We start from the raw sequence: 27298 nt of genomic DNA, 5'->3' as shown, positions 1-27298 counted from the left end.
GATAAGAACCATATGATCATCTCGATAGATGCAGAAAAAGCATTCGAAAAAGTACAGCATCCCTTTATGTTCAAAACATTAGAAAAACTAGGGATAACAGGAACTTACCTTGACATTGTAAAAGCTATCTATGCTAAGCCTCAGGCTAGCATCATTCTGAATGGAGAAAAATTGAAGGCATTCCCTCTAAAATCTGGAACAAGACAGGGATGCCCCCTATCACCACTTCTATTCAATATAGTTCTCGAAACACTGGCCAGAGCAATTAGACAGACGAAAGAAATTAAAGGCATAAAAATAGGAAAAGAAGAACTTAAATTATCACTATTTGCAGATGACATGATTCTTTACCTAGAAGACCCAAAAGGGTCTACAAAAAAACTACTAGAACTAATAAATGAATTCAGCAAAGTGGCAGGATATAAAATCAACACACATAAATCAAAGGCATTTCTGTATATCAGCGACAAAACTTCTGAAATGGAAATGATGAAAAACACTCCATTCACAATATCCTCAAAAAAAATAAAATACTTGGGAATCAACCTAACAAAAGAGGTGAAAGACCTATACAATGAAAACTACAGAACCCTAAAGAAAGAAATAGAAGAGGATCTTAGAAGATGGAAAAATATACCTTGTTCATGGATAGGCAGAACTAACATCATCAAAATGGCGATATTACCAAAAGTTCTCTATAGGTTCAATGCAATGCCAATCAAAATCCCAATGACATTTCTTGTAGAAATAGATAAAGCAAACATGAAATTCATATGGAAAAATAAAAGACCCAGAATAGCAAAAACAATTCTAAGCAGGAAGTGTGAATCAGGTGGTATAGCGATACCAGATTTCAAACTATATTACAGAGCAATAGTAATAAAAACAGCATGGTACTGGTACCAGAACAGGTGGGTGGACCAATGGTACAGAATAGAGGACACAGAGACTAATCCACAAAGCTACAACTATCTTATATTTGATAAAGGAGCTAAAAACATGCAATGGAGAAAGGATAGCATCTTCAACAAATGGTGTTGGGAAAACTGGAAATCCATATGCAACAAAATGAAACTGAATCCCCTACTCTCGCCATGCACAAAAGTCAACTCAAAGTGGATAAAGGAGCTAGATATCAAATTAGAGACTCTCCGTCTGATAGAAGAAAAAGTTGGCTCCGATCTGCAGATTGTGGGGACGGGCTCAAAATTCCTTAACAGGACACCCATAGCACAAGAGTTAATAACAAGAATCAACAAATGGGACTTTCTTAAACTGAAAAGTTTTTTCTCAGCAAGAGAAACAATAAGAGAGGTAAATAGGGAGCCCACATCATGGGAACAAATTTTTACTCCTCACACTTCAGATAGAGCCCTAATATCCAGAGTATACAAAGAACTCAAAAAATTAGACAATAAGAAAACAAACAACCCAATCAACAAATGGGCCAAGGACATGAACAAACACTTCACAGAGGAGGACATACAATCAATCAACAAGTACATGAAAAAATGCTCACCATCTCTAGCAGTCAAGGAAATGCAAATCAAAACCACCCTAAGATACCACCTCACCCCAGTAAGATTGGTAGCCATGACGAAGTCAAACAACAACGAGTGCTGGCGAGGATGTGGGGAAAAGGGTACTCTTGTACACTGCTGGTGGGACTGCAAACGGGTGCGGCCAATTTGGAAAGCAGTTTGGAGATTCCTGGGAAAGCTGGGAATGGAACCACCATTTGACCCAGCTATTGCCCTTCTCGGACTATTTCCTGAAGACCTTAAAAGAGCACACTACAGGGATACTGCCACATCGATGTTCATAGCAGCACAATTCACAATTGCCAGACTGTGGAATCAACCCAGATGCCCTTCAATAGATGAATGGATAAAAAAAATGTGGCATTTATACACCATGGAGTATTACGCAGCACTAAAAAATGACAAAATCACGGAATTTGCAGGGAAATGGATGGCACTAGAGCAGATTATTCTTAGTGAAGCTAGCCAATCCCTAAAAAACAAATACCAAATGTCTTCTTTGATATAATGAGAGAAACTAAGAACAGAACAGGGAGGAAGAGCAGGAAGAAAAGTTTAACATTAAACAGAGACATGAGGCGGGAGGGAAAGGGAAAAAAAAAAAAGGGAAATCACATGGAAATGGAGGGAGACCCTCATTGTTTTACAAAATTATATATAAGAGGTTATGAGGGGAATGGGATAACAAACATGGAGGGAAATGAATTACAGTAGATGGGGTAGAGAGAGAAGATGGGAGGGGAGGGGAGGGGGGATAGTAGAGGATAGGAAATGTAGCAGAATACAACAGTCACTAATATGGCAGTATGTAAAAATGTGATGTGTAACCGATGTGATTCTGCAATCTGTATTTGGGGTAAAAATGGGAGTTCATAACCCACTTGATTCTAATGTATGAAATATGATTTGTCAAGAGCTTTGTAATGTTGTGAACATCCAATAAAAAAAAAAAAATTTAGGTGAAAGACACATCATACAAATAAAAAGGAAGAGTACTAATAATTATATAATTTTATTTTCCCAGTTATATTTTTAAGTGAAGTTTTATTATAGGAGAATATATGTCATATGTGAAATTTAAAAAAAAAAAAAAAAAAAAAAAAGAAAACTTCCCTAACTACTTGTGTCATAAAATTAATATGGACTTACCATTGACTTGGGTTGATTTTAGAATTGAAATTGCAGACATCTCTGAACTAGGGATAACTGGATGACCATCTCTGTGTGATTTAAAAAAAAAAAAAAGACAAAGACTAAAGATAATTTGTTTAAATATTCTTTGAACCTTCTGTTAACTACTTTTAGAAATTTTATTCTGGATGAACTTCAGAGGGCCTAAGTGCCCCCTGAAGCTGCAGACAAAATTTTATGAGAGTCTTTATGTATTTTCTGGATGGAGATATTCCCAATCTCCAAAAGATTAAGAATAACTTTATTATGTAATGTTCCTTTGGGCTTTGGGTCAACACAACACATTTCCCTTTCCATTTAAAACACTGGTAATAGTCATCATCAAATAATAATTTAGTTCACTATTACTTGGTAGATAAAGAAATAATAATAAAAGTAAATAAAAAGTACTTAACTTAGAAGTCATAAATCATATTTTTAATACCTAAATCCCTTGTTATCTGTTTTTTCTTTTATATTAAAGTGAAAATGTAGATGAAATATTCAAAGGATTATAAGAATAGTACCACCCTAAATGAAAAGCAGTAAAACAGCACCTTGGGAACAGGGGATTAGTATGCAATCTTATTGCTGCTGATATGTGAGGAACAGGAGGTTGCCTAAGGTATGTACAGTGTTTAAAGAGGCATTATACCGCATACCCTAGCATCCATGTATGTGCTTGCTGAGTAGCCCCCAGATGCAAGGCTCTGATTGTTCCTATCTAGGCCATTTCTCAAAAGTCTTATCTGCAGCGAGCAACCTTGAGGGAAGTAACCACACCCCTCCCCATAAAAAACCCAAACTCTAAACAAACAGGTTCTCTTTGGCTACTATAAAATGGTGGGTTCTCCAGATTCTTCTTATGCTATTCCTCTCCCACAATCCACTGCCTGTGCAGTAATCCTATTAGGCTTATATACATCATTTCCATGACACTCACACCAAGTTCATGCTACCTGTTGTGCTTAGCAATGAAGTATTACTGATTCCAGTTTTATGCCTACTGTTAGAATCCACGAAACAATAACAGGCTAATTTATTAGCTTACAAATAAGGTAAAATCCCAGACCCTTTACAATTCTCGACATACTGAAAATTGTAACAAATATACATCCCTCCATTATTACTATTTAAAACCTGTGGGCTTTAAATGGGATACATACACACCACACCACATACATAATAGAGTGGAGAGAAAGCTGGAAGAATAAAGAAAGAGATTGTGATGTCTGCTAGAGTAGAAGGATAAAAGAAAGTGACTTCAGGGCTGGGTAAAGAATGATCTACTAGCTGGGTGCAGTGCAGTGGCAGACACTTATAATCCCAGCTACAGGTTGAGTCAGGAGGATCGAAAGTTGGAGACCAGAGTTAATAACTTAGTGAGACCTCCTGTCTCAAAAAATGAGGGGGCCTAGGGGATGTAGCTCAGTGGTACAGTGCTTGCCTTGCATTTATGAGATCTGGGTTCCATCCAGTACTGTTAGAGAGTGAGAGACAGAGAGAAGAGGAGGAGGAGGAAGAGGAAAGGAGAAAGAGGAGGAGGAGGAAAGAAAGGAGACAGTACTAATTTGCGGGCAAAACATTCAGCTATACCTAAGGCTTGTGGCAATATTAATTTTCACAAAAACATTTTCTAGTTCGTTTAAAGACCTCCCTCCCAATAATTAACATTCAGGTAGTCCTATGAAAATGACTGTATGCCAAATAAGGTTTTAGAAACATATGAAGGATGCAAGTCAGGAATTACATTCAAGGAAAAATAGTATATAATCTAACTTGAAGATTCAGAAGGAACAAACAAGTTTATTAATGATTTAATTCATACATTTCTACATTTTGAAAAAAAAGATTCATAGGCACAATTGTGTCTATGAATTTTCCCTTTACATAACTTGGCTTAGTCTGTGTTATGATTTGGATCTGAAATGTTTCCCAAAGACTCATGTCTTGAATGCAGTGATATTCAGAAGTGGGGCTTTTGGGAAGTGATTTGATCATGAGGGTTCTCACCACATAAGTGGATTAATCCATCGATGGCTTTAATGGGATGTCATGGAAACTGTAGGAGAGCGGACTAGTTGGAGAAAGTAAGTCACTAGGGGCACTCCTTGGAAGGATATATATTGTCCCTGGCCCTTTTCTCCTGCTCTTTTCTTGCTTCCTAACTGCCAAGAGGTGAGTAGCTTTATTTTACCATATTTTTCCACCATGATATTCTACCTGGCTTCAGTCCCAAAGCAATGGGGCCAGCTGACCTTGGAATGAAACTTCTGAAATTGTGAGCCAAAATGAAGCTTTCCTCCTTTAAGTTGTTTTTCTCAGGTATTTTATCTCAGCAATGAAAAGCTGATTGACATAGTCCATAACATAGAAAGTCTAGATTCATGTACATCATAGTAGCAAGAGTAAAAGATGATTAATGTTCTAGTGACAAAGCTGTAATTCTTAGAACCTGTGACCATTTTACAAGTCAAAAGAGATGGAGAAATTATCTTGGATTATTAGGATTCTACTGTAATCACTGGGGTCTTAATAAGGTGGGCAGGAAAGTCAGAAAAAGAGATGTGGCAGCAGAAGCACCGAGTGCAGCAAAGAATGGCTTTGAAGACAGAGATAGAAGAGGGCTAGGAGCCAAGGAAAACAGTCTTTAGATGCAGAAAAGGCAAGAACATGAGTTTTCTCTTAGAATCTATGGAAGGAATACAGCTCTGAAGACCCAGTAGTTTTTTCCCAGTGAGAGCAATTTTATATTTCCTGCCCTCCAGAATTGTTAAGATAATAATTTTATATTATCTTGAGCACTAAATTTATGGTAATTTGTTACAGAAGCAATAGGCAATTCATCCATATTTTTTTCAATTTATTTCCATTCTAAGGTACAAGAATTGTTATTAGCACTTTTTAATATTGTGAAATTGTAATGAGGTACAGTGCACATGGTAGCTTTATATCTCATCAGTAGCAGATGTAGTTCCAGAGCCAGGATCTCATCCTAGCTCTAGGAATTGTCATGACTGGCCAAAACCAATCAATTTATTTTTATCCCTTTGCCTCAGTTCAGGGACTGACCTTAATTTAGGCCTAAGACAACCGGGGAATATTACCTGCTTTACCAGTGGTGACTGGTGAGATCTCAGTTTGAAGATTGTTCTAGATAGTGTGGTATACATGTGCGAGGTATAAAACCACTGTAGTCATTTGATTATCATAAAGGAAACTAACATAAAGAGGAAGGAATAACTGAAAATAGTAAAGAAATGGAACCAGAAGCCTGATCAAATTTCATCTGATGACCACCTAATCTTTAGCCTTTTAAAACCATGTAAGCCAATAAACTCCCTTTCTTATTTGTGAGTTGTATTTTCTACTATTGGCAACTGAAAACATCCTGATAAACGTGCCGACCACCTTACTAACTGGATACATGTATTCACTTATCCATTTAATGTTTTTAGAATCTCGTATTGGGAGGTCTATTCTAATTTTGTTTAGTCCTGCCAGTTTAGTCAGTGAATCACTAATTCAGTATAATTTTTGTACGAGTACATAAGTATCATCAAAAGCCTGAAATGCATGCATGCAGATAAACAGAGGTCATGAATTATTAGAGTACCTTGTTGCTTTCAGCACCACTGAAGGAAGTGACATGTCTAATGTTCTGTTAGCTTCTTCTAAGGTCATTCCTTGTGTGCTGATTCCATTCACGTAATGGATGATATCCATTAGTTGGAGATTACCCTCAATGGCTGCAACTGACTTTGGATTAATATCACTAATATATATGACTTGATGAAGACTGTTGTGACCTCCAGACAAGGAAAAACCTTCAAAGAATAGAAATTGTTTTCTCAGTCATAAGAGTACTTATTCTTAAGCTAGCCAAGAAAATTATACTGCACAAAACTTGAATTTTCATACCCAACTCCTCTTTGTTGCATGTTAATGTAATGTCAGGTAGCAAATGAAGCAACACTGGCATTCTGGGTAATTCTAGAACTCGTCCCAGAACCAATCTGACAGTCTTGGGTGCAGCTCGGAGCATGTTCACTGCATCAGTGTGAGTCATGTTTGTAACATCTGTATCATTAACCTACAAAAATGAGAAAGAGATAGGATTACAATGTCAATAACAGGGAAGCTAAATTGTCAAGAAAATACAATAATCTCAACATTTTTACATTTTAGTAAGAAATTTATAATAAACCATGATCTCTAATTCCTTTATTATAGAAATCATAAGCATAATGGTCAAGCCATCATAAATAAAATAATAAGGTAAAATCCCTTAAGAAATGCACCATTGCTTTGCTAACACAGAAAATTTATTCTCTTAATAATGTAAGAAACATTTTGTCTCTGAGACTTGAGGTAGCTTATTTCATGCCTTGAGAATAAAGGGACTCTCAAATTAAAAAGGAAACTTGAAGCATTTACCAAGCACTTAACTATATAAGGGCCTTTACTTTTAAGTAGTGCAGAAGGAAAACATAAGCCAAACAGTAACACGGTATAATATTAATTCAAAGTTCTTCCATTTCTGTTCTTTGGTCACTGCTCTGGGTTGGATACTGTTTAAATTTGTCCCACAAAAGTTCATGTGTTGGATCTTGGTCCTCAGTGTGATTGTGGGACCTTTAAGAGGTGGAGCCTCCTGGGAGATCAGTAGGTCTCTGGGAACTGTGTCTTCCCAGCTTCTTTGGCTTCCTGTTTCGAAATGTGATCTCCTTTCCAAATGAGCTCCTACCATGATGTCATGAAGTCCTCACCAGAGCTAAGCTGATACCACTGCCATGCCCTTAAATCTCCCAAAGTATGAGCTGAATGAATTTTTTAAAAATAAAATTGGCTAGCCTTGGATGTTTCACTCTAGTAACAAAAAATGGACCATCAGTCACATTTGCACAAATCTTCCATTCCTCTTCAATGTCTTTACCTTTATGAGCCGGTCTCCAGGCTTTAGCCTTCCATCACTTTTGGCTGGATCCTGTATGACATCATGAACATAACAACCAATACTCTGATTGCCTTTGGTTACTGTAAAACCGAGGCTTCCTTTTTCTGATTTAATGAGAGTAATGAGAAGTTCTACTTCCTAGAGAAAGAAAACAATGATTCCTTTAAAGTTGGCTGTTTTGCCCTACAAACAGAAAGATGACTATTCTTGCTCTTGATTAACAGAGGAGGGAACCAAATCTTGACCAAGTAAGGAAGCCAAGTCTTTCTAACTCTGGAAGGAATTCCCCTTCTCCTGAGCATTTGAGTATAAAAACAACATTACATGTTTATCCAGAGATAGCAGGAACAGAACTTACTGTGCTTCCATTCTTGCATATTCAGGTTGAACAAGATTAACAATGACACAAGAGTGGATATACTTCGATGATCAAAGAACATGTTTTTGGAGGAAAAAATTCTTCAGATATTTCTAAACAATCAAGATAGATGCTAGGGGATAGGAAAGGTAGCTGAATACAACAATTACTAATAGGGCATTATGTAAAATTGTGGATGTGTAACCGACGTGATTCTGCAATCTGCATTTGGGGTAAAATTGGGAGTTCATAACCCACTTCAATCTAATGTATGAAATATGATATATCAAGAGCTTTGTAATGTTGTGAACAACCAATTTAAAAAAAAAAGATAGATGCTAAGTGTCTCCAAAGAAAGCTTTGTTTTTGTTTTTGGTAAAAAACATGAAGTCTCTGGATAGTTACACATCAAAACTTTGTTAAAATGTATAAATAAAAAAATTGGATAAAAAGACTTCAACTGAAGATGGGCTATTTATGTGGCTGATAAATAGTTTCTAAGGAAACTATTTGGCCTTTATTATAAAAATAGTACTGAAGATGTAGGTGCTATATAACACACACCCATACACACACATATGCACCCACACTCACACATATACATGCAATTTCTTTTTTAAAAAAATTACTTATTTTATTTATTCTAATTAGACACACCCAATTTTAAGCAACCAAAACATATGGGAAGATTAACTTCAAAATATTTGTTGTTTTGGGATGGTAAGATTATAGGTGATTTTAATATTTTTTTTCTTTGTTTTATAATTTTCGATAATAAGCATTTATTATTTAGATAATAAATACTGAAACAGGCTGACTTTCAAGCACACGAAGGATATTTCACTTAGAAGTTTGGTTTCCATGCTTGATTTGTAGGTTTAGAAGTTATAAGGCTATTAATATAATGTAAACACTCCAGTTGGGCACACAAGAAAAATGTGGAAGGGAAAAGAATTAACATATGAACTTTAAAAATCTGATGTGCAATGCAATGGAATTTGAGAAACAAATAAATAATTTACTAAAGGACCATTCTGTAGCAGTGTTTATACACTGGACTAGGTGTTTCTACATGGTATTTCATTTAATTCTCACCACAATTCTAGGTTGTGACGAGTCTCTTTGTACAGTCAGTTACTATGGGAATCTGAAGAATTAAGTGATATGTCCACAGGTATGTGCCAAGTGGCAGTCAGTGATAGAGTCAGGATTTGTCTTTTCCCCTCATTTCTTAGCAGAATAACATATCAGATGCTATGCATTTATTAGACACAGGTATGAAGCTAAAGGAAAACTGTGTGCATCTACACCTTCATTGAGGAAAAAAAATATATAGATATATTTTTTTAAATGCCGAGGAAGCATCTCACCAGTTCAAAGTCTTCAAAGTGGTTTTCCAAGTCATTTTTCAAAGTTGTCAAGTTTTCTTGTCTAGTTGGTTCAAAAGAGTGATGTATATGATATTTACCCATGGAATCAGAGGAAGCAGATTCTAATTGGGGTTGACAACTCTGAATAGTAGTTACATCCAGTGGGAGAGGGGAAGGAGAATTACTACAAAGACAAAGAAACAAGACTATTTTCAAATACATTTCAATGTTAATATAGTAAGTCTGTGCCACAACAGAAAGTGCTTAACAAATACTCCTCTCTGACTTTGAGATCTTAGCTACTTTTTGTCTGATTTATTCTTTTGTCCCAATTCTACTTTGAAACAGCTCTTTAAGCTGTATGAAGATAGTAAGACACAAAAAATTATATATTTGATTTGCAACTGTTAATTCAAGGTTGAAGCTAATGTTATCTGAAGCCTCATGTGTATTTCAATCTAATAAGAAAAAACACAAGGAAAAAAGTATTGCTTCTGTGGCTATTTTGGATGACAGAATAGAAACAAAGAATTCTAAAAACAAAGCTTGAATAATTATGGTTGGACCTGGATACACAAAAAGATACAACTAAACAGTAAAACATAGGAATAACTACTAGATGGATAGATGTAGAGTTTCTTTTGTACACTTCTATGTTTTCAATTATTTCGTCTTTCCCTGTTTTCCATGTCCTACCATTTGCAAACTCTTCTCCCCACTCACTTTCCTTTCTAATTCTCCCTGATCTCCCACTGTATCAGTACCTAAATAAATCTCTTCTCTTTATGGTTAACACTGAGAAACAACTTTCTCAACTACTAGCAAATATGTTCAAGAGAGGCTCAGGTTGAATGGCTTGAGATCTTACTGGTTTCCTAACTAAAACTGTCAGTCCTAATAGCTAGACATCTAATGGAGTCATCAAATGCCTTACTATTGCATAGTTTACAGACACACTCCATTCTCAGAGAAATATGCGTAGCTGCCACTGTCACTAACAACAACCAGTTGCCTTGAGTGCTACATATCATATTGACTATACCTGTCCTCAAATTCTGTTTTTTGGGGTATTTTCTGAGGATGGTAAAACATGGCACAAAAGGTGTCTTCTTGACTCTTGGGTGCTTCATGTTGATTCTGTGCCTGTGACACTATATTGCTCAGAGTTTGATGCAAAGTTGAACTCCAGGTTGTATTTGGTATCTTTGCAGGAGCTTTCACTAAGTCGTCTTCTCCACTCCCACTGCTGTCACTGTAACTGTCTTTCCTGGATGGGGACTTGCATTGTTTCCTATTTTTGTCAGAAGTTTCATTATCATCTGAGCCAGTGCCTTGCTCCACATATGATGGCTGAGAAGGGTCTTTACTGCTGTTTGGAAGCCCTTGTGCTGAAGAGTGCAATGGGGTCTGTAATGAACACATTTAAAGAGATCATAGGGTGACAACTTACATTAACATCAGAAGTACACAAATGAAAAGGAGCCTATTGAATAACAGCACTTTCTACTAAAATGGTCAATTTTCTGATAATAAAATTAATTTATGCTTTTTAAAGAAAAAAATATGTATAAAACAACAACTGCTAATATTATATGACATGTTTTAAATCAGAATTAGAGTCATATATTCAACTTTGTATTCTACTTTCAAAATTTAGGTTCCTACCATGAGTATTATCTGAAGTGCTTAAGTATGCTTTGAAAACAAGCTTAATAAGTGCATAGTAGTCTGTAGATGGCTTTGATGTCTTTTAGCTTTCTCCTTTTACTGGATATAGAGTTGCTTTTAGGTTTTCACTATTAACAGATATTAAGGAGAGCTTCTTTGTACTTATCAATAATTTCTACCTGGGTTTCTATTTTCTTATAATTTTTTTACATTGTTAAGCATTAGATATCTTAAAGGACCTGTTAACTGTTCCCAAATTGCTTTTTGGAAAGATCTGATCTTATCTTATTGATGTTCTCATCAAGAAAGTTCCATTCAGTTCATCCTATCTGGTCTCAAATCAATGGTGTCTCTTAAAATACTATTTCTAATGTATCTTACATAAATGTTACATTCCTATGTCTTCCTCACATTTTCCCTTTCCCCAGTATTAGAGTTAAAGCTACTGATCCAGATACTCCTGCCTTCCAGACCAAGGAGTCACCATTCACTGGTGTAAAATTATTTTAAGTAGACAGGCCAAAGGAAGATTTTCTTTTTCTTTTTTTTAATATTTATTTTTTAGTTATACGTAGACACAATGTCTTTATTTCACTTTATGTGATGCTCAGGATCGAACACAGTGCCTCATGCATGCTAGGTGAGTGCTCTACCTCTGAGCCACAGTCCCAACCTCAAGGCAGATTTTCTTATATTTTATTAGTGTTCATCTGTTTGGACTCCTACCTGTCTGTCTGAAATTGATTTTGGATCCTTTAGTTATTCCTTGATGTAAGAAAGTAAAACTATCATATCTCTTTCTCTGATTTCTAGTGTTAAAAACAGCTAAAAATGTATACTCCCATTTTTATCCAAACTAACTGAGAATCAGAATGACTGCTGCTTGTTGGTTTGGTGAAGAAAGGACAAGGTTTTGGTAAAGTTTTATGTCTTTTCCATTCATGCTTAGAAAACAAATTTCTGAAATCCTAGCATTCTAGACTTTTACAATATAAAGAGAGAGGAGAAAAAGTGAATTAATTACTCTATATTAGAAAAACAGAACATACTCAAAGAAGTTGAGTGATACACACAAGATAGTACCTCATAGCCAAAAAGTAGCAAGTATGAAACCCAGTGGAACAATCCATGAAGAAACTACTACAGCGGCATTGGCAAATTGCTAACTTAGTAGTCTACAAAAACATAAGTACTTTTCAGAGAACTTACTAAAAGAGCTGTATCAATTTCTGGTAGCACACCAGGCGGAGGTCTACAGAGAAGCAAGGACACTTCTGGAGCTGTGCCCCTGAGAGCAGATATGACTTCCTGAGGATACCGTGAATGACAAACAAAGGTACAGTTAAAGCAGCATTATAAAACCATCCTGACAGGCCAATCCATCCATCTTGTCATTAAAAATGCCACATTCCACATGTTGGGGGCTCACCTGCTGAGATAGTCCTTTCAAAGAGGCTCCATTCACTTTTAAGATAACATCTCCCACATCAATCTTTCCACTTTCTGCTGCTGGCTGTCCAGGGAAGAGCTTTTTAACCCTTACTATGCTGGCTTTCATTTGTTCGGGTATAAGATTATCTTCTCGAGAAAAACTAAATCCCAGGCCTGAGCTATTTTTAAATAGTTTTACCTCAAATGTATTTTCTGGAGAAAAAAGACACACACACACACACAAAAACAAACAAACAAATATCTTTAAGCTGTGTATACATATGAACACACAAACATACAGACTTTAGGAGACATTTTAAAAGCCCATTTTTTCCAATGATATTTACAGCTTTCTAAGCACTCAATGCATCCTTATACGAAGCTCAAATCCTATTTCACACTATTATTAAGAAAACTTAATGAACTTAACTACACGAACTAAGCTGTTTTCTTATTTCTATTGAATTTTATGGACTTATGATGGTAACCTTGTTTTAACATAACCAAGTTTTGAAAGCAGCATTCTGAAAATAAAACTATGTTTCAATCTCATGTTTTAAAAGACAGTGTAAGAGCTGGGAGTGATAGCACAAGATTGTAATCCCAGATATTCCTGAGGCTGAGGCAGGAGGAACACAAGTAGAGGCCAGCCTGGGCAATTCAGCAAGTCCTTGTCACAAAATAAGAAATAAAGAAGGGCTGGGGATGCATTTCTGTGGTAGAGCACCCCTGGGTTTAATCCTCAATAGCATAAAATAAAATACAGCATGATAATAGAAAATTTTTTAAAAGTGGGGGATATCCAGACAAAGAGAATTACAAGTGATATTCAGGTACCTAATGGAAGATATGGGAGGAATATGAAATTAATGCTAGCCAAGGATATGGAAAAATAAGTTGACATTACATTATTTTGTGAAGTCTACTTTAATCCAGATAAATTGCAATGGCATTCCAGTAAAATTCTTACTAGCAAAATAAATGAAAAGAATCAAAACCAGAAGAGAGAGAGTGAAGGAAAAAAAACCATAACATTTAAAGAATGATAGAAAAGAGCAGTGTGCAGTGTGATAAAGTATGTATGTTAATTTTATTTTTATAATCAGGAAAAATAATAAAAGCTGGGCTATTTTTGCTAACTTTCATGTAATCAAATAGAGATTTAAAATAAAAGACAAAACAATGACTGTATATCATCACCATCATTTATATAGCAAAGAGTAGTGAAGTCCTCTAAAAGGCAGATATTTGGAATCTCAGAATAAAGGGTACGCTAGTATAATTAGCCTTATGAGGAACTCCCTACTACATCTTTCTTCATTTTAAAATTTTACTACCAATTAGAGATATGCATATGGGTTGGAAAATTTTGAAAGAAAAACCAGTATTTGGTAACTTCTAGGTAGATTTCTTGCCAACGTTACTATCATAAGTCCATAAAATTTAAAAGAAATAAGAAAATCTAAGGGCCAAGGTTTCACATGGGTTTGAAGCCATTCTCAACAATTATTTATACTTATTTTTTTCTTTACCAAATTTCATTTTAAATTTTACAACAACTTAAGACATAATTAAATGACTAGAATCAGGCATGACTTCATATTCAAAGACTTTCAGACTCAATGAACTACAAATGTTTCTGTTTTTTTAATTTATCATGGTGCGGCATCAGATTATTATTTATACTTGACCAGAATAAAGAGACTAGGACATGAATTATAATCCATCATAGAGCACTCATGTTTTAAATAAGCTAGGAGTAATTTCACAGGGACGTGATGGTTTCCCAAGGCCTGACCTTCAGTGACAAAGCTGTAGTCTTTGACGTGAGTTGTTTTCTTTGCTGTTTTTTCTGGAGTTTGACCTTGGGCATCCTGATATGGAAGAGTGCACTGAGGGGTTACAGGGACATGTTCTTTGGATGCTGATGACTGTCCCTTTTCTAACAATAGATGAACCACCTAGACAAATGGAACAGAACGTCTTAGTTAAGAAGAATGATAAAAAATAGATAAACTTTCAGGACTTTGTATAGTTGTAGCGTAAAATCATTTAAAGCCACTACTTTGTCCACCAAAATACAGAAGGGGGAAAAATAGAGGGACAAAAGGATTGAATGTTTAAAAATCAAGTTTTTATTACTTTTTATGTAAAAAGATAAATGATTAGCCAGGAGCCATTGCACACACCTGTAATCCCAATGGCTCAGGAGTCTGAGGCCGGAGGATTGCAAGTTCAAAGCTAACCTTAGCCAAAGTGAGGTGCTAGGCAACTCAGTAAGATCCTGTTTCTAAGTAAAATACAAAATAGGCCTAGGGATGTGGCTCAGTGGTTGAGTGCCCCTGAGTTCAATCCTGGACACCCGCCCCCACCAAAAAGAATAAATGATTAAAAAACCTATTATAAAAAATGTTAAAATTCTCTGATAATAGCATAAATAGTCTATAGAAAGTCTGGGTGTGGTAAAAAAAAAAGTACCACCATTCTATAATATAGAAACCATTATAAATACTTTGGTAAAACGAATTTGAACAAAATAAATTTAGCTTCTGAGCTGAAGAATGACTAGGAGTGATTATCACTAGAAATTAGAAAATGTTTATAAAACATTTTAAAAATGCAATTTCCATCCCTTCCCGTCAGGCCTTTTTGGTAATATTAGCACTAAAAATGTGACATAGAAAGCCAGTTTTCTCAGTATGAAACTTCTTAATACTTGTTTCTCATTTTGGAAGACAGAGGAAGGAAAAAAAAAAAGAAAGAAAGACACCCCCCCCCCCAAACCCAGAATGGTTCCACAAATCAGGCTGTTTCTTAACTAACAAATTTAGATTGAGGTTATTCACACATTATGATGCTCTTCCAAGGGATCATACCAGCTGGGTACACTATTCATTACCTGTCCTGTATTTCTCAGTGTTTCCACAGCTTGCTTATGGGTAGCTCCTTCCAGACTTATTCCATTGACAGCTAGCACACGATCACCTATTAATTAGGCAATTAATTGGGGGAAAAAATCACAAAATAAAGATTCTATATGTTCATTAACACCTAGTGGATGTATTTCTTAGTAATTTGAGGAATTATATTTTAGAATAATATCTTTACAATCAATTTAAATCATAAGAAAAGATAAGCCGAACTACAAAAGTAGAAAGACTGGGGTGAAGGCCATAGTGAGTTCTTAGAAATGTGAATGTCACTGTTTTTACAATCCCTTTTCCATTCTCTGGCAATTTGCTTGTAAGTAGCAGGTATGAAATATGAGCTAAAGCACTACTTAGATATTTTCTGACACTAAGGAATAAGCTAGAGAATAAGAGTTACTGAAATGACATCAAAGAATTTCCTAATGTTGTAGTTTTGTAATTGAGTATGTTTTTATTTCATATTTTGAATTGAAAGATCTACATCAACTTTGGGATTTCTTTTCTATTTGTTGTGACGATCATCTACGTAATTCCTACATATATACAAACATACCTTTGTGAATTCTACCATCAGACTCTGCTGCTCCCTTGGGAATAACAGCTTTCACATAAATGCCACCATGCCTGACATTGGTATTCACACCTCCCTAAATACAAAAAGACAAAATAACATTTGGTAATATGAAATATTTTGCACTCCTTTTCAAATCTGAGCCCTAGAAAGGATTCAGTTCACCAGACAAAGCAGTAGGATTACTTCAGCACGTGGAATTATTTCAAAATCCAAGAATATTGTTAGCTAAGTTTTCCAAATACTGAAGTACTTTCTTTACAATTGAACTCTGTTCAATTTAGCAAGTAACCTAGATCTTGACTATGTGAGAAACTGTTCTTCCTTCCTAAGTCTACATCATGCATTATGAGCAAAGCAGAAAGCAAAATCCATCTATGCAAAATTAGTCTGAGAAAATAATTATCAGAAGAAACAGTATATGGGATAAAATATACTTCAGATTGCATATTCAAATCTGAAGGCAAATTCCATGAGTCAAGGGGAAAAAGTTTATTTTCATTTTTATTTTAAAAGGATTTGTTAGTTTTTTTTTAAATGGTATAGATGAGATCTAGCGAATCAGTTTTCTATCTCTTACAAATATTCAGTTTTTATCTCCCTTTATTTAAAAAAGATAATAAAGCTTTAAAGAAATTAAGAACAAGAGGGAAAATGTTACATATATTTTTCTATGTAATATTTTATTTTTTTTCCACCTTTTAAAATATGCTAGAAAATAGGTTTTCTTTTTTGATCACAATGTATTTATAGTGCTTTTTCTGAATATTTATAGTGATTCTCCTATATATTCTACGATAGTTCTATTTTGTATATTTTTATGTAGGTATCCATAATCTTTAATTATTCATGATACAGTTAAAGATGTATCATCTCATTATTTTATTCCATGCTCATGAAGAAACTGTCAAATGTATACAAAGCATATGAATTAATTTTAAATTTGGCATGTCTTCAGATTAAGCAAGCATGAAATCGGGGGAGGAGGGGGGGAGTATTTGTTTAATCATTTTAAAAATACAGAAAAAATGGGTAGCAATTTTTTTTTAAAAGTTTTAAGATAGTCAACTTATAAATTTTGGAAATATTTGCCAAACATTCCTATTGAAGCAAAATAACTCAACTAATTATTTGGCATACAATAGGCTGTTGGAAATGAAGAAGAGAAAATATTTGAAAACCTTGTCAAACAGTACCGTGACACTTATTCCCAAGCTGTTATCATTTTTAGCCAGTTCAACCTCAAAGATATCTCCAGGTTTAGGAGGTGATGAAGAAAAAGTTTTAAAATTCATTTTGTTGGATGTATTCATTGAGGAGGAAGATTCCTTAATAAAGAAAAACAGACAACAAAAAAGGATTTCTTGTTAGAGTTAAAATGAATTACTACTGGAAGACAAATATGTATTTCCTGGAAAAAATTTTCAAAAGCAAAATATTAAGAAATAGAGTGTATGTAAACACATAATGGTGGGATGTATTTTAAGAGATTATCAATTCCATGCATTCATATTGAGGAAACTGATACCCAGAGTTTAAAGTGCTTGCCTCAGGTCAAACAGAGGGAAACTTAGAACCCAGTCAGAACTTAGCTTCTATATAATCCTTATTTAATACTTTTTATATTCCCAAGTTTATAAAATATTTCCACTTTCTTTAAAAATCAATGTATACCAAACAATAGGTTTTCTTTTTTGATCTCTGTAATATATTTGCCTCTAAGATAAGTGGACTTCATGTTTACTTTCCTTACATGTATAACTTCAATATAAGCACAGGAACAAGAACTAAGCTGTACATATAAGGATAAGGGCATAACCCTCTTGTGAGAAGTACTGATTTTTTTCAGTGAATATAAAGCATAATGTTGTTCTCTAAAACTGCTTATGAATGTTAGCCTTCCCTTCTAGGAATGAGCTATTTCATTGTTATTATTATCATACATTTAGAACTTCAGAAAAAGTTAGATTGTAACTAAAAATTCAACTGCCCATTATATGAACTATTCAGAAATAATTTGGGAGGTATTAAAGTTTTCCTATTAATATAAATGTTAAATATGCAAGAGACAAACAACTTTTAAAAAAAGAATCAAACTTTAAGTTTAGTCAGTTAGTATTCAAAGCTTCTAATTTTTCTGAAAGTTAGCATCATTTGCAGTAGCAGTTAGTAGCAGAAGGTATAAGTTGTTCTTCCTTTCCAGAATTATGTAAGTACCTTTTACTAGATTCTATTTCTCTGTAATATATTTGCTTTTGTTTTGCTAAATAAAATAAAAACAAAAAATTAAAATTAAAATATGCCTTTTTGGATGTTTGATGATCCTGACTGCTGGAATAAGTAGCCTCATCCATGTCTGAATCTCCACGGTCAGAGTAATCTGTCACATCAGAAATGCCTGGCTTTTTAGCTTTGCTTCGGTTACTGTCAGAGGAAGTCCTTTTTTTCGCAATGGCTTTGGTTATTACAGATGGAGTAGGGCTGACATGTTGTGATCCCTGCCAGATGCGGTCACCTAATTGGCTGGCAAAGAAGCCATTGACCTGGCTCTGAGACAAGCTGGCACTCTCAGTCCTGGAATCTTGAGAACTAAGGCTTCCTTCTCGAAGGCCCCCAGACAATCCAAAGGAAGTTTCTATGATGTGCCTCAGGGTACCAAGTGGCCAGTGGTGGTCCTCGGAAGAAGAATCTATAGCACTGTCTTGCATGTAGGAAGGTTTCTTCATGTAGTTTTTCATTCCATTGGCAAAATACACAGGAGTAGAAGGCACTAAAAAGTCAGGGTTCAAGAATAAAAATAACAAGTTAGTGATCTGCAAGTCAAGCCTGTGCTTATACACATACAAAAGTTGCCTGAAGATTGTTAGGAGAATTATACAAAGATAACACATGCAAAACACTATGCCTGAGAATCACTGAAGGGTCCCAGAAAACAGTACATTCTTTTTCTTCCCTTCATTCCCTCCTTTGTTTTTTCTTATAACAATCTCTATTAATAATCCATACCTTTTTTGCATTAACTTCTCATCCCATTTCTATCCTCTAAGACCCAATTCACATCCATCTCCTCTGTGAAGAATTTTCTGATTTCAGAGATGATTTACAATTTCTTTGAGTCTCTAACATTCTTTTTCTATTTTTCTTTTTCATATACATACTAAGCAAGCAATCTACTACTGAGCTGTTTCTGCACCCATCGTGGTCCTTGTTTATTCAATACTTATTTGTATACTTGTTTATATTTTATTTGTATAGTTACATTTATATTTTATTTGTATATATTTGGATATTTATATTTTATTTGTATATATTTTATTTATATACTTGCACTACAAAAAAACTATCAAGGAAGGCAACTCTAAATTTCTTATATATAGCTCTTTATAAAAGTTTTCTGAAGTAAGACATAGTAGGAGACACGAGGAAAAGAATGAAGAATGTGAATTTATAAAAAAATTATATGGCAAGTGACACCAAGGAAAAATTAAAATAATGTGCAACTGTAGAGCAACTATTTGCAACAATGAAATATACATAGATTTAATATCCCGATGTACAAACAATAGCTACAATCCAATAAAACTTCTTTGGAACAGGGGTGTAAGACATGGACTAGAAATTTGAAGTAAGTATAAATAAGTAACAAATACATGAAAAAAATTTCCTTATTGCTCAGGGGCTATATGGTTTTCTACCTACTTCAATGACAAAAATGGAAAGAAATGTCTGATATTTCTAGTACCACTGAAGTTATAAAGATGACTGTCATATCTATTAGGATAGGCGACAGATTGTAAAATTTTTGGAGGGTATTTGGTAGCATGTCAAAACTTCAATGTATATACTTTTAAATTTAGTTCCAGGTATCTAAACTTCAAAAATGTACATATTTCCAATGTTATAAAAGTCTATTTGTTGGAGCAACATTTGTAACAGAATTATTGTTAGCCTGAATATGTTCATGGATGTCAAGAATATATTTCAAGATCAAGTTAAAGAACAATATGAGAATACAAAAACTTGTATCTTTAGTAAAAAAAAGCATGTGTGTTGTTTTATTTATACTTACATATCTCACATACACATATAAGTCAAATATACAAGATACATACATACACACCAGATAGTTTTCTTAGGAAATGGGGTGAGAGGGTTTTTAGTTCTTATTTCATGGGTTTAGTATAAATTAGATTCATTTAATAAGCTACATGTACCCTTGGGCTGGGGTTGTGGCTCAGTGGTAGAGTACCTGCCTAGTATGAGTGGGGCACTGGGTTCAATCCTCAGCACTACATAAAAATAAATAAAATAAAGGTATTGTGTCCATCTAAAACTAAAAATATATTTTAAAAAAATAAGCTATATGTATCCTATTACTTAAAAGAAGTTAAAACAGAAGAAAAAGTAAAAATTGCTTTGATTGAATGTGTCCCCCAAAGTTAATGTGTTGGAAACTTAACCCCAAATACAACAGTATTAGGAGGTATATCCTAATGGGAGGTGTTGAGGTCATGAATCTCCACCCTCATAAATGAAATAATGCTAATTTAAAAATGGCTCAATGCAGTGATTTCAATCTCCTTCTCCGTGCGCTACACTGCTTTTCTGCCTTTCAGCACTAGGTAACTAAACAAAAAGGTTCTAAGTAGATGCAATCCCTTGATCTTGATTTCTCAGCCTCCAGAACAGAAAGAAATGCCTCTGTTCTTTATAACTTACCCAGTCTTGGATGTTCTGTTAGAGCAGCACAAACTGGATTAATCAATAGCTTCCTTTTTGCTGACCAGTTATTAACAATGATAGTGTGGTGTACACACTGATAATTTTCTAGGTCATTTGACTCTTGCCTCACCTCAAGTCATATTACAGAATAACTACATATCACGATAAGATAGCATTTTAAAGAAACAATTTCATATAAAAAATCAAAATAGATGGTCTTAAACATGGACAAGTGGATTAAAAAATTTTTGTCTATTCTCTTTTTTTTTAGGGTGTGGCTGGAGGAGGTGGGAATTGGGGTGTGGCTTTTGGGGTGCATATTTGTATCTGGCAGTAGAGACTCTCTGCTCTCTGATCATCATGTGAGCTGCTTCCTTCTGCCACACACTTCTTTTTTTTATTTATTTATTTTTATTGGTTGTTCACAACATTACAAAGCTCTTGACATATCATATTTCATACATTAGATTGAAGTGGGTTATGAACTCCCAATTTTACCCCAAATGCAGACTGCAGAATCACGTCAGTTACACATCCACAATTTTACATAATGCACTATTAGTAATTGTTGTATTCTGCTACCTTTCCTATCCCCTACTGTCCCCCCTCCCCTTCCCTCACATCTTCTCTCTCTACCCCATCTACTGTAATTCATTTCTCTCCTTGTTTATTTTCCCATTCCCCTCACAACCTCTTATATGTCATTTTGTATAGCAATGAGGGTCTCCCTTCATTTCCATGCAATTTCCCTTTTCTCTCCCTTTCCCTCCCATCTCATGTCTCTGTTTAAAGTTAATCTTTTCTTCCTGCTCTTCCTCCCTACTCTGTTCATAGTTGCTCTCATTATATCAAAGAAGACATTTGGTATTTGTTTTTTCTCAATAGGACCCTGAAAGCTCAGGAAATAACGGCAAGAGTTAAGAAATGAGATGGCATCAAATTAAAAAGCTTCTGCACAGCAAGGGAAACAATTAAGAATGTGAAGAGAGAACCTACAGAGAGAAAATCTATTAGCTACTCTTCTGATAGAGGATTAATATCCAGAATATATAAAGAACTCAAAAAAAAAAAAAAACCCTTAAACACAAAACAAAACAAAACCCAATGAATAAGAATAGTCACAAGGGCTGGGGATGTGGCTCAAGCGGTAGCGCGCTCGCCTGGCATGCGTGCGGCCCAGGTTCGATCCTCAGCACCACATACCAACAAAGACGTTGTGTCCGCCGAGAACTAAAAAATAAATATTAAAAAAAAAAAAATTCTCTCTCTCTCTCTCTCCTCTCTCACTCTCTCTTTAAAAAAAAAAAAAAAGAATAGTCACAAAAGAAGAAATACAGATGGCCAACAAATATATATAAGAAAAAGTGTTCAACATCATTAGCAAGTATAAATAAGTAATAAATACATGGAAAATGCAAATCAAAACTACCCTGAGATCCTGTCTCATACCAGTCAGAATGGCAGCCATCAAGAATAAAAACAATAATAAATGCTGGAGAGGATATGGAGAAAAAGGGACATTTTTACACTATTAGGTTGTAAATTAGTACAATCACTATGGAAATCAGTGTGGAAGTTCCTCAAAAGACTAGGCATGGAGCCACCATATGACACTGCTATATCACTTCTCGGTATTCATCCTGAAGAATTAAAGGCATCTTACTGCAGTGATACATGAATACCCATGTTTAGAGCAGCCCAATTCACAATAGCTGAACTAAGGAACCAGCCTAGGTATCCACCAATGGATCAAGGGATAAAGAAAATACAGTATATACACAAAATGGAATTTTAGTCAGCCATAAAGAAAAATGAAATTATATCATTTGCAGGAAAATGGATGGAACTTGAGACCATTATGTTAAGCAAAATAAGTCAAACTCAGAGGTCCAGGGTTGTATGTTTCATCTCATATGTGGAAGCAAGGGAGGAAAAAGGAAAAAAAAAGTGATGGTGGGGAATCTCATTAAAATCAAAGGGATATTAGTAGAATAGAGGAAAGGGACAGGGGGAAGGAAGAGGAGAAGGAAAGGAGAAAGTGTTAGGGAATGATACTGGCTAAATTATATTGTTAAATTGCATCAATAGAAAATATGGAAGAGAAACAGAAACACACATAGGATCAAAACTCGTAACTATGTGCTGTAACTCTTTAGAAAAGTGTAATTAATCTATCCTTATATTTCACTGCCTTTTTCCAAACAGGACATGAGACAATAAACAACAATAAAAGAATGTTAAAACACTCCCTGGCATGATCCTTTTCAAGGACAATCTCTTTTGACCTTCATGATAGTCCTGAGATAAGAAGAGCAATATTTTGTTATCCTCACATTTATCCATCCATTAATGTACTTAAGACAGTCACTGAGTAGCAATTATTATATGTAAAGTGCTGCAACTGCTGTCCTATCATAAATACAAGTGTAGTTTTCCTCCTCCAATTTATGTCTAGTCAGCTGTTCAATACTTGTCTCTCCTGATAAAGTGTCATTTCCACACGGGCAGAGGTTTTCTGTCTTATATGTTACACACAACAAATATTTGAACAAATGAATTAATTAAAAAAAATCTTCTTAAAACTACAATGGAATCCCTTTTATGGGGATCCAGGTGAAAATAAATTGATTCTGAATTCATGTTTCTGTTGCTAAGTTATGGTAAATAATGAAACCCAATATTCAGCTTTTTTAAAAAAAGTTTTGGTCTTGACTGGTTGAAACTCAGAAGTATGCTACAGTTCTTTTATTATTATTATTATTTTTTTAGTTGTAGGTGGACACAATATCTTTGTTTTATTTATTTGTTTTACTGTGGTGCTGAGGATTGAACCCAGTAAGACAAGCGCTCAATCACTAAGCTACAACCCCAGCCCAGTATGCTGTATTTCTAACTATAACTGTCCTCCTTTACCTAAGATGACAGTTTTAGTTAGTGTTCCAAGGGTCTTATGGGAGGAGCGATGTCTTCTATCTCCCATCCTTCTTTTGTGTTTGCTCACAGTAAACAATTACTTAACATGTTGCTTATATAGGTATATGTTGTATACATGTAACATGTAATATTTAATGAATAAGAGTCAAATGACTAATATATATAAAAATTAAAAAAATTTATCATACAATTATGAAATATTTATGTCTTCCACCTTTTATGTTGTCATAAGCATCAGAAGGTATGCCTGAAATTCATTATCTAAATTTGTTTTTCAGCTTATTTTTAATTAATTCTTTAATATATTTGGGGATGAAAATACCAGCACTATATACATTTCACTATATTTGAAAATACTATTAATAGTGACAGCTAAAACACATTTAAGTGCTTAATGTGTAGCAGGAATGTACAGATTCTTTACATGTCAGCTGATTTTGATAATCTATAAAATATGGTACCATTTGATCTCTGAGCATGGTTTAAGGGATTTGCTAAATTAAAACTGTCTCCACAATTTTAAGTGGTGGAGACAGAATTTGACCGTGGACTCTGTAGCCTCTTTATTGTCTACTGCACGGTCCTGCTCCACATGGGCTGTGTGCGCTTCTTCCACAAGCAATGTTCTACTACCTGATCCTCTTAACAACTCTGTGCAAGGTAGACAAGGCAGGGCAGAGATTTAATTTACACAGCTAATAAGTAGCGCATAGATAACTATTATAACAATTATATTCTAATATTATATAATATATAATATTATATTATATAATTATATAATATAACTATTATATAGCCATATTAATTACACAATGTTAAAGAGTTCTTTTTCTCATTGGACCTAAGAAGAGATGGAACATACAAAATAATCAGAATTTACTTAAGTGACATTGATTTTTGTGCATATATTACTAAAGGGGAATTAAACAAAATATCTTAGAACTGATGAAAGAAAAAGTTACACTAATGCATAAAACTAAAACAATTAATGCAAAGAAGGAAATAAGCAGTTTAAATCCAATTTATTGGGCCAAAGTATTGAAGTGCTTGTGAAAAGCAAAATAGAACACCCAACTAAGAGACATTCACATTACCTTTGGGTATTTTTTCTTTTGGCTGAGAAATAACAAGTGTCACATCTTCTGGTGCATTTTGCAAAATTTCAACAGCAGCATGGTGGCTGACCCCCTCCAGACTCACACTATTCACAGATATCAAACGGTCTCCTATAAAAAGAGACAACCCAGTATTTTCAAGAACAAAGAAAAATTCTTCAAATCTTAGAAATGTCATCTCCTCTCCAGTATTTTTATTTTGCCTAAGTTCCACTTTTGCCCTCTGCAAATTCATGCCTGTTTTAATAAAGTACTTAAGAAATTATCAAAATGTGAAGTACCTGGCTTTAAGCATCCATCCAAGTCAGCTGGTCCTCCAGGAGTAATTGAACTGATAAACACACCTAGATCCAGTCTTCCCATCTTCTCCCCACCAATAATTTGAAATCCTGTAAAACAACACATTTTTAAAAAGATCTTCATTATACTGGTGTTCTCAATGACTAATAATTAGCCTCCTTGAAATGCAGAAATGTGAAGACTGAGATAAAATGATTAACAGGTAACATGTATATTATAGAACCTCTGTTAAACTTGGTGGAAGTATCTTGCAGGCCCTTTGTCTAGGTAATTGGTAATTTGGTGGGAGGGGTGGGGGATGGTAGGTAAACAGCCAGTATCTTAATCATAACTGGTCAGGTGCCTCCATGCCAATGCTATACTTTAGACTTCTCTGAATTCTCATGGACCTTCAAGAATCTCATAGTGACTTACCTAAGCCATACTTTGCATCTTTTTTCAAGTTCACCAACGTGATCTCCCTTTCCGGTGAAGATACAATGCTCCATCTTTTGTGTAGCACATCTATAGGGTATTTATAATTTTAAGAGAATACAAACGTAACATGCTCAGGCATTAAAATTGTCAGCTTGTTCCAATTTAAGTGCTAATGAAGACTGTTAGTACATTGTTCAGTCCCTTTAAAAATATATTTTAAGGTTACTGGCATTGCTATCAAATATACGTATCCCCACCCCCCTTGCTCCCTGATATGGAACCTAGGGCCTTGTTCTTGCTAAACAAGCATTCTACCACTGAGCCCCCACCCCCAGCCCTATCATATTTTTTATAGTGATTTATAGTTTAAAAAATAATTACACAACATTTTTCCCTCATAAACTATTTCTTTTGAAATGGTACAGTTCATTTACAAATGAGTAAATAAATATCAAGAGGATAAATGATTTGAGTAAGTTTAATAAGAAAGCACAGAAAAGAGCTGAGCCTTCAACTTCAGTTTTCTATCTCTTTTTGTTACATCACAGTTGACTCTCTGAGTTTAGTAACACTTAATATACTAAAAACCTCCCTCTAGTTGGGTAAGATAGCATATGCAGACCTGTAATCCAAGCAACTTGGGAAACTGAGGCGAGTTAAAAATTCAAGGCCAGACTCGGCAACTTACAGAAAGACCTGTCTCAAAACAGAAACCTAAGGGCCTGGGGTATAGCTCCGTGGTTGAGCACTTGCCATTTGCCTAATATGCAAGGCCCTGGGTTCAATCCCCAGTAACAAAACCACCACACACACACACACACACACACATTTCCTTCTAATTAATGGTTGACATTTTTTCATAATTAATAAAATACTATTAGTAAGTTCTTGAGCAAAACAGCACTAAGGAAGAAACTGAATCTTTTTTAAAAAAAATCCCACTATATGATTTGTCTGGCACATTTAGTCTCAAAAGATTTTCAACTACCATTTTGCAGATGAGGAATAACTGTGACTTCTTCAACATTATAGCTGGTATCACTGCTCCCCAGATGCCTGAAGTCAGTATTTAGTAAACACTAGTTAAATCAATTATTTAAATAAATGTCAGCATCAAAACGAGAATTTACTCTAATTTCCATATACTTTTTTAAAAGTAGGCTAATCATTCACAAATAACCTTCTTAATGAAACCAATAAATATGAAAATTCATTGCCATTTTAATCAAGCTAACTCATCTACTTAGCAATTAAAGCTTTTGAGCACACACAGTTCTCAACATCAATTACAACTTGACAGTGTGAACTGGTCTGTGATGAAGGTGGTAGTGGTGGTGAGTTCAACACATTCAGAATGGTAGTTCTGTAAACTGAGTCTTCAAATTCAAACTCTACCAACTCATAAACCAGAATTTCCTTAAATCTTCATTGCATTCTTATAACAAATCAGTATAACCCATAGATCTTATTTATCAATGTTCCAACATAAGATCATCCATGGACTTGAAACTTTGTTATAAAACAACTAGTAATTTTGCTACACAATACATATTGGTAACTAAGTAATGTAAATGTGATACTTCATATTCTAGAAGCAAACTCCTTTAGGTTGAGAAAACAATAACCATTTCCTCTCTTGAGATAATTATCTCTCTTTTTTGCAGTACTGGGGGTTCTACCCAGGATCTCCTATATGCTAGGCAAGTGTCCTACTGAGCCACACCCAGCCATTTTAAAATTGCATTTTGAAACAGGGTCTCACTAAACTGGCCAGCCTGGCCTCAAAATTGTGATCCTCCTGCCTCAGCCTCACA

General features: G+C 34.7%; 1 protein-coding gene across 1 annotated transcript in view; it reads right to left on the bottom strand.

The window, feature by feature from the left end:
• Positions 1-27298, bottom strand: part of PTPN13 (protein tyrosine phosphatase non-receptor type 13) — a 204995-nt gene that overhangs the window by 32583 nt on the left and 145114 nt on the right. The window contains exons 21-36 of the mRNA XM_081303163.1: positions 25482-25571; positions 25049-25156; positions 24747-24878; positions 18300-18766; positions 17193-17324; positions 15979-16072; positions 15395-15480; positions 14294-14456; positions 12494-12708; positions 12274-12372; positions 10439-10803; positions 9397-9580; positions 7648-7806; positions 6633-6804; positions 6328-6538; positions 2691-2761 (exon numbers count right to left, since the gene is read on the bottom strand). Coding sequence (XP_081159289.1) covers positions 2691-2761; positions 6328-6538; positions 6633-6804; positions 7648-7806; positions 9397-9580; positions 10439-10803; positions 12274-12372; positions 12494-12708; positions 14294-14456; positions 15395-15480; positions 15979-16072; positions 17193-17324; positions 18300-18766; positions 24747-24878; positions 25049-25156; positions 25482-25571 — 2748 coding nt within the window. The remainder of the gene's footprint in view (positions 1-2690; positions 2762-6327; positions 6539-6632; positions 6805-7647; positions 7807-9396; positions 9581-10438; positions 10804-12273; positions 12373-12493; positions 12709-14293; positions 14457-15394; positions 15481-15978; positions 16073-17192; positions 17325-18299; positions 18767-24746; positions 24879-25048; positions 25157-25481; positions 25572-27298) is intronic.

Source organism: Spermophilus citellus (genome assembly GCF_964194105.1).
Source record: "Spermophilus citellus genome assembly, chromosome: 8".
Classification (NCBI taxonomy): domain Eukaryota; kingdom Metazoa; phylum Chordata; class Mammalia; order Rodentia; family Sciuridae; genus Spermophilus; species Spermophilus citellus.
The sequence above is the reverse complement of the archived record's forward strand: the minus strand, read 5'-3'. Positions and strand labels throughout refer to the sequence as shown.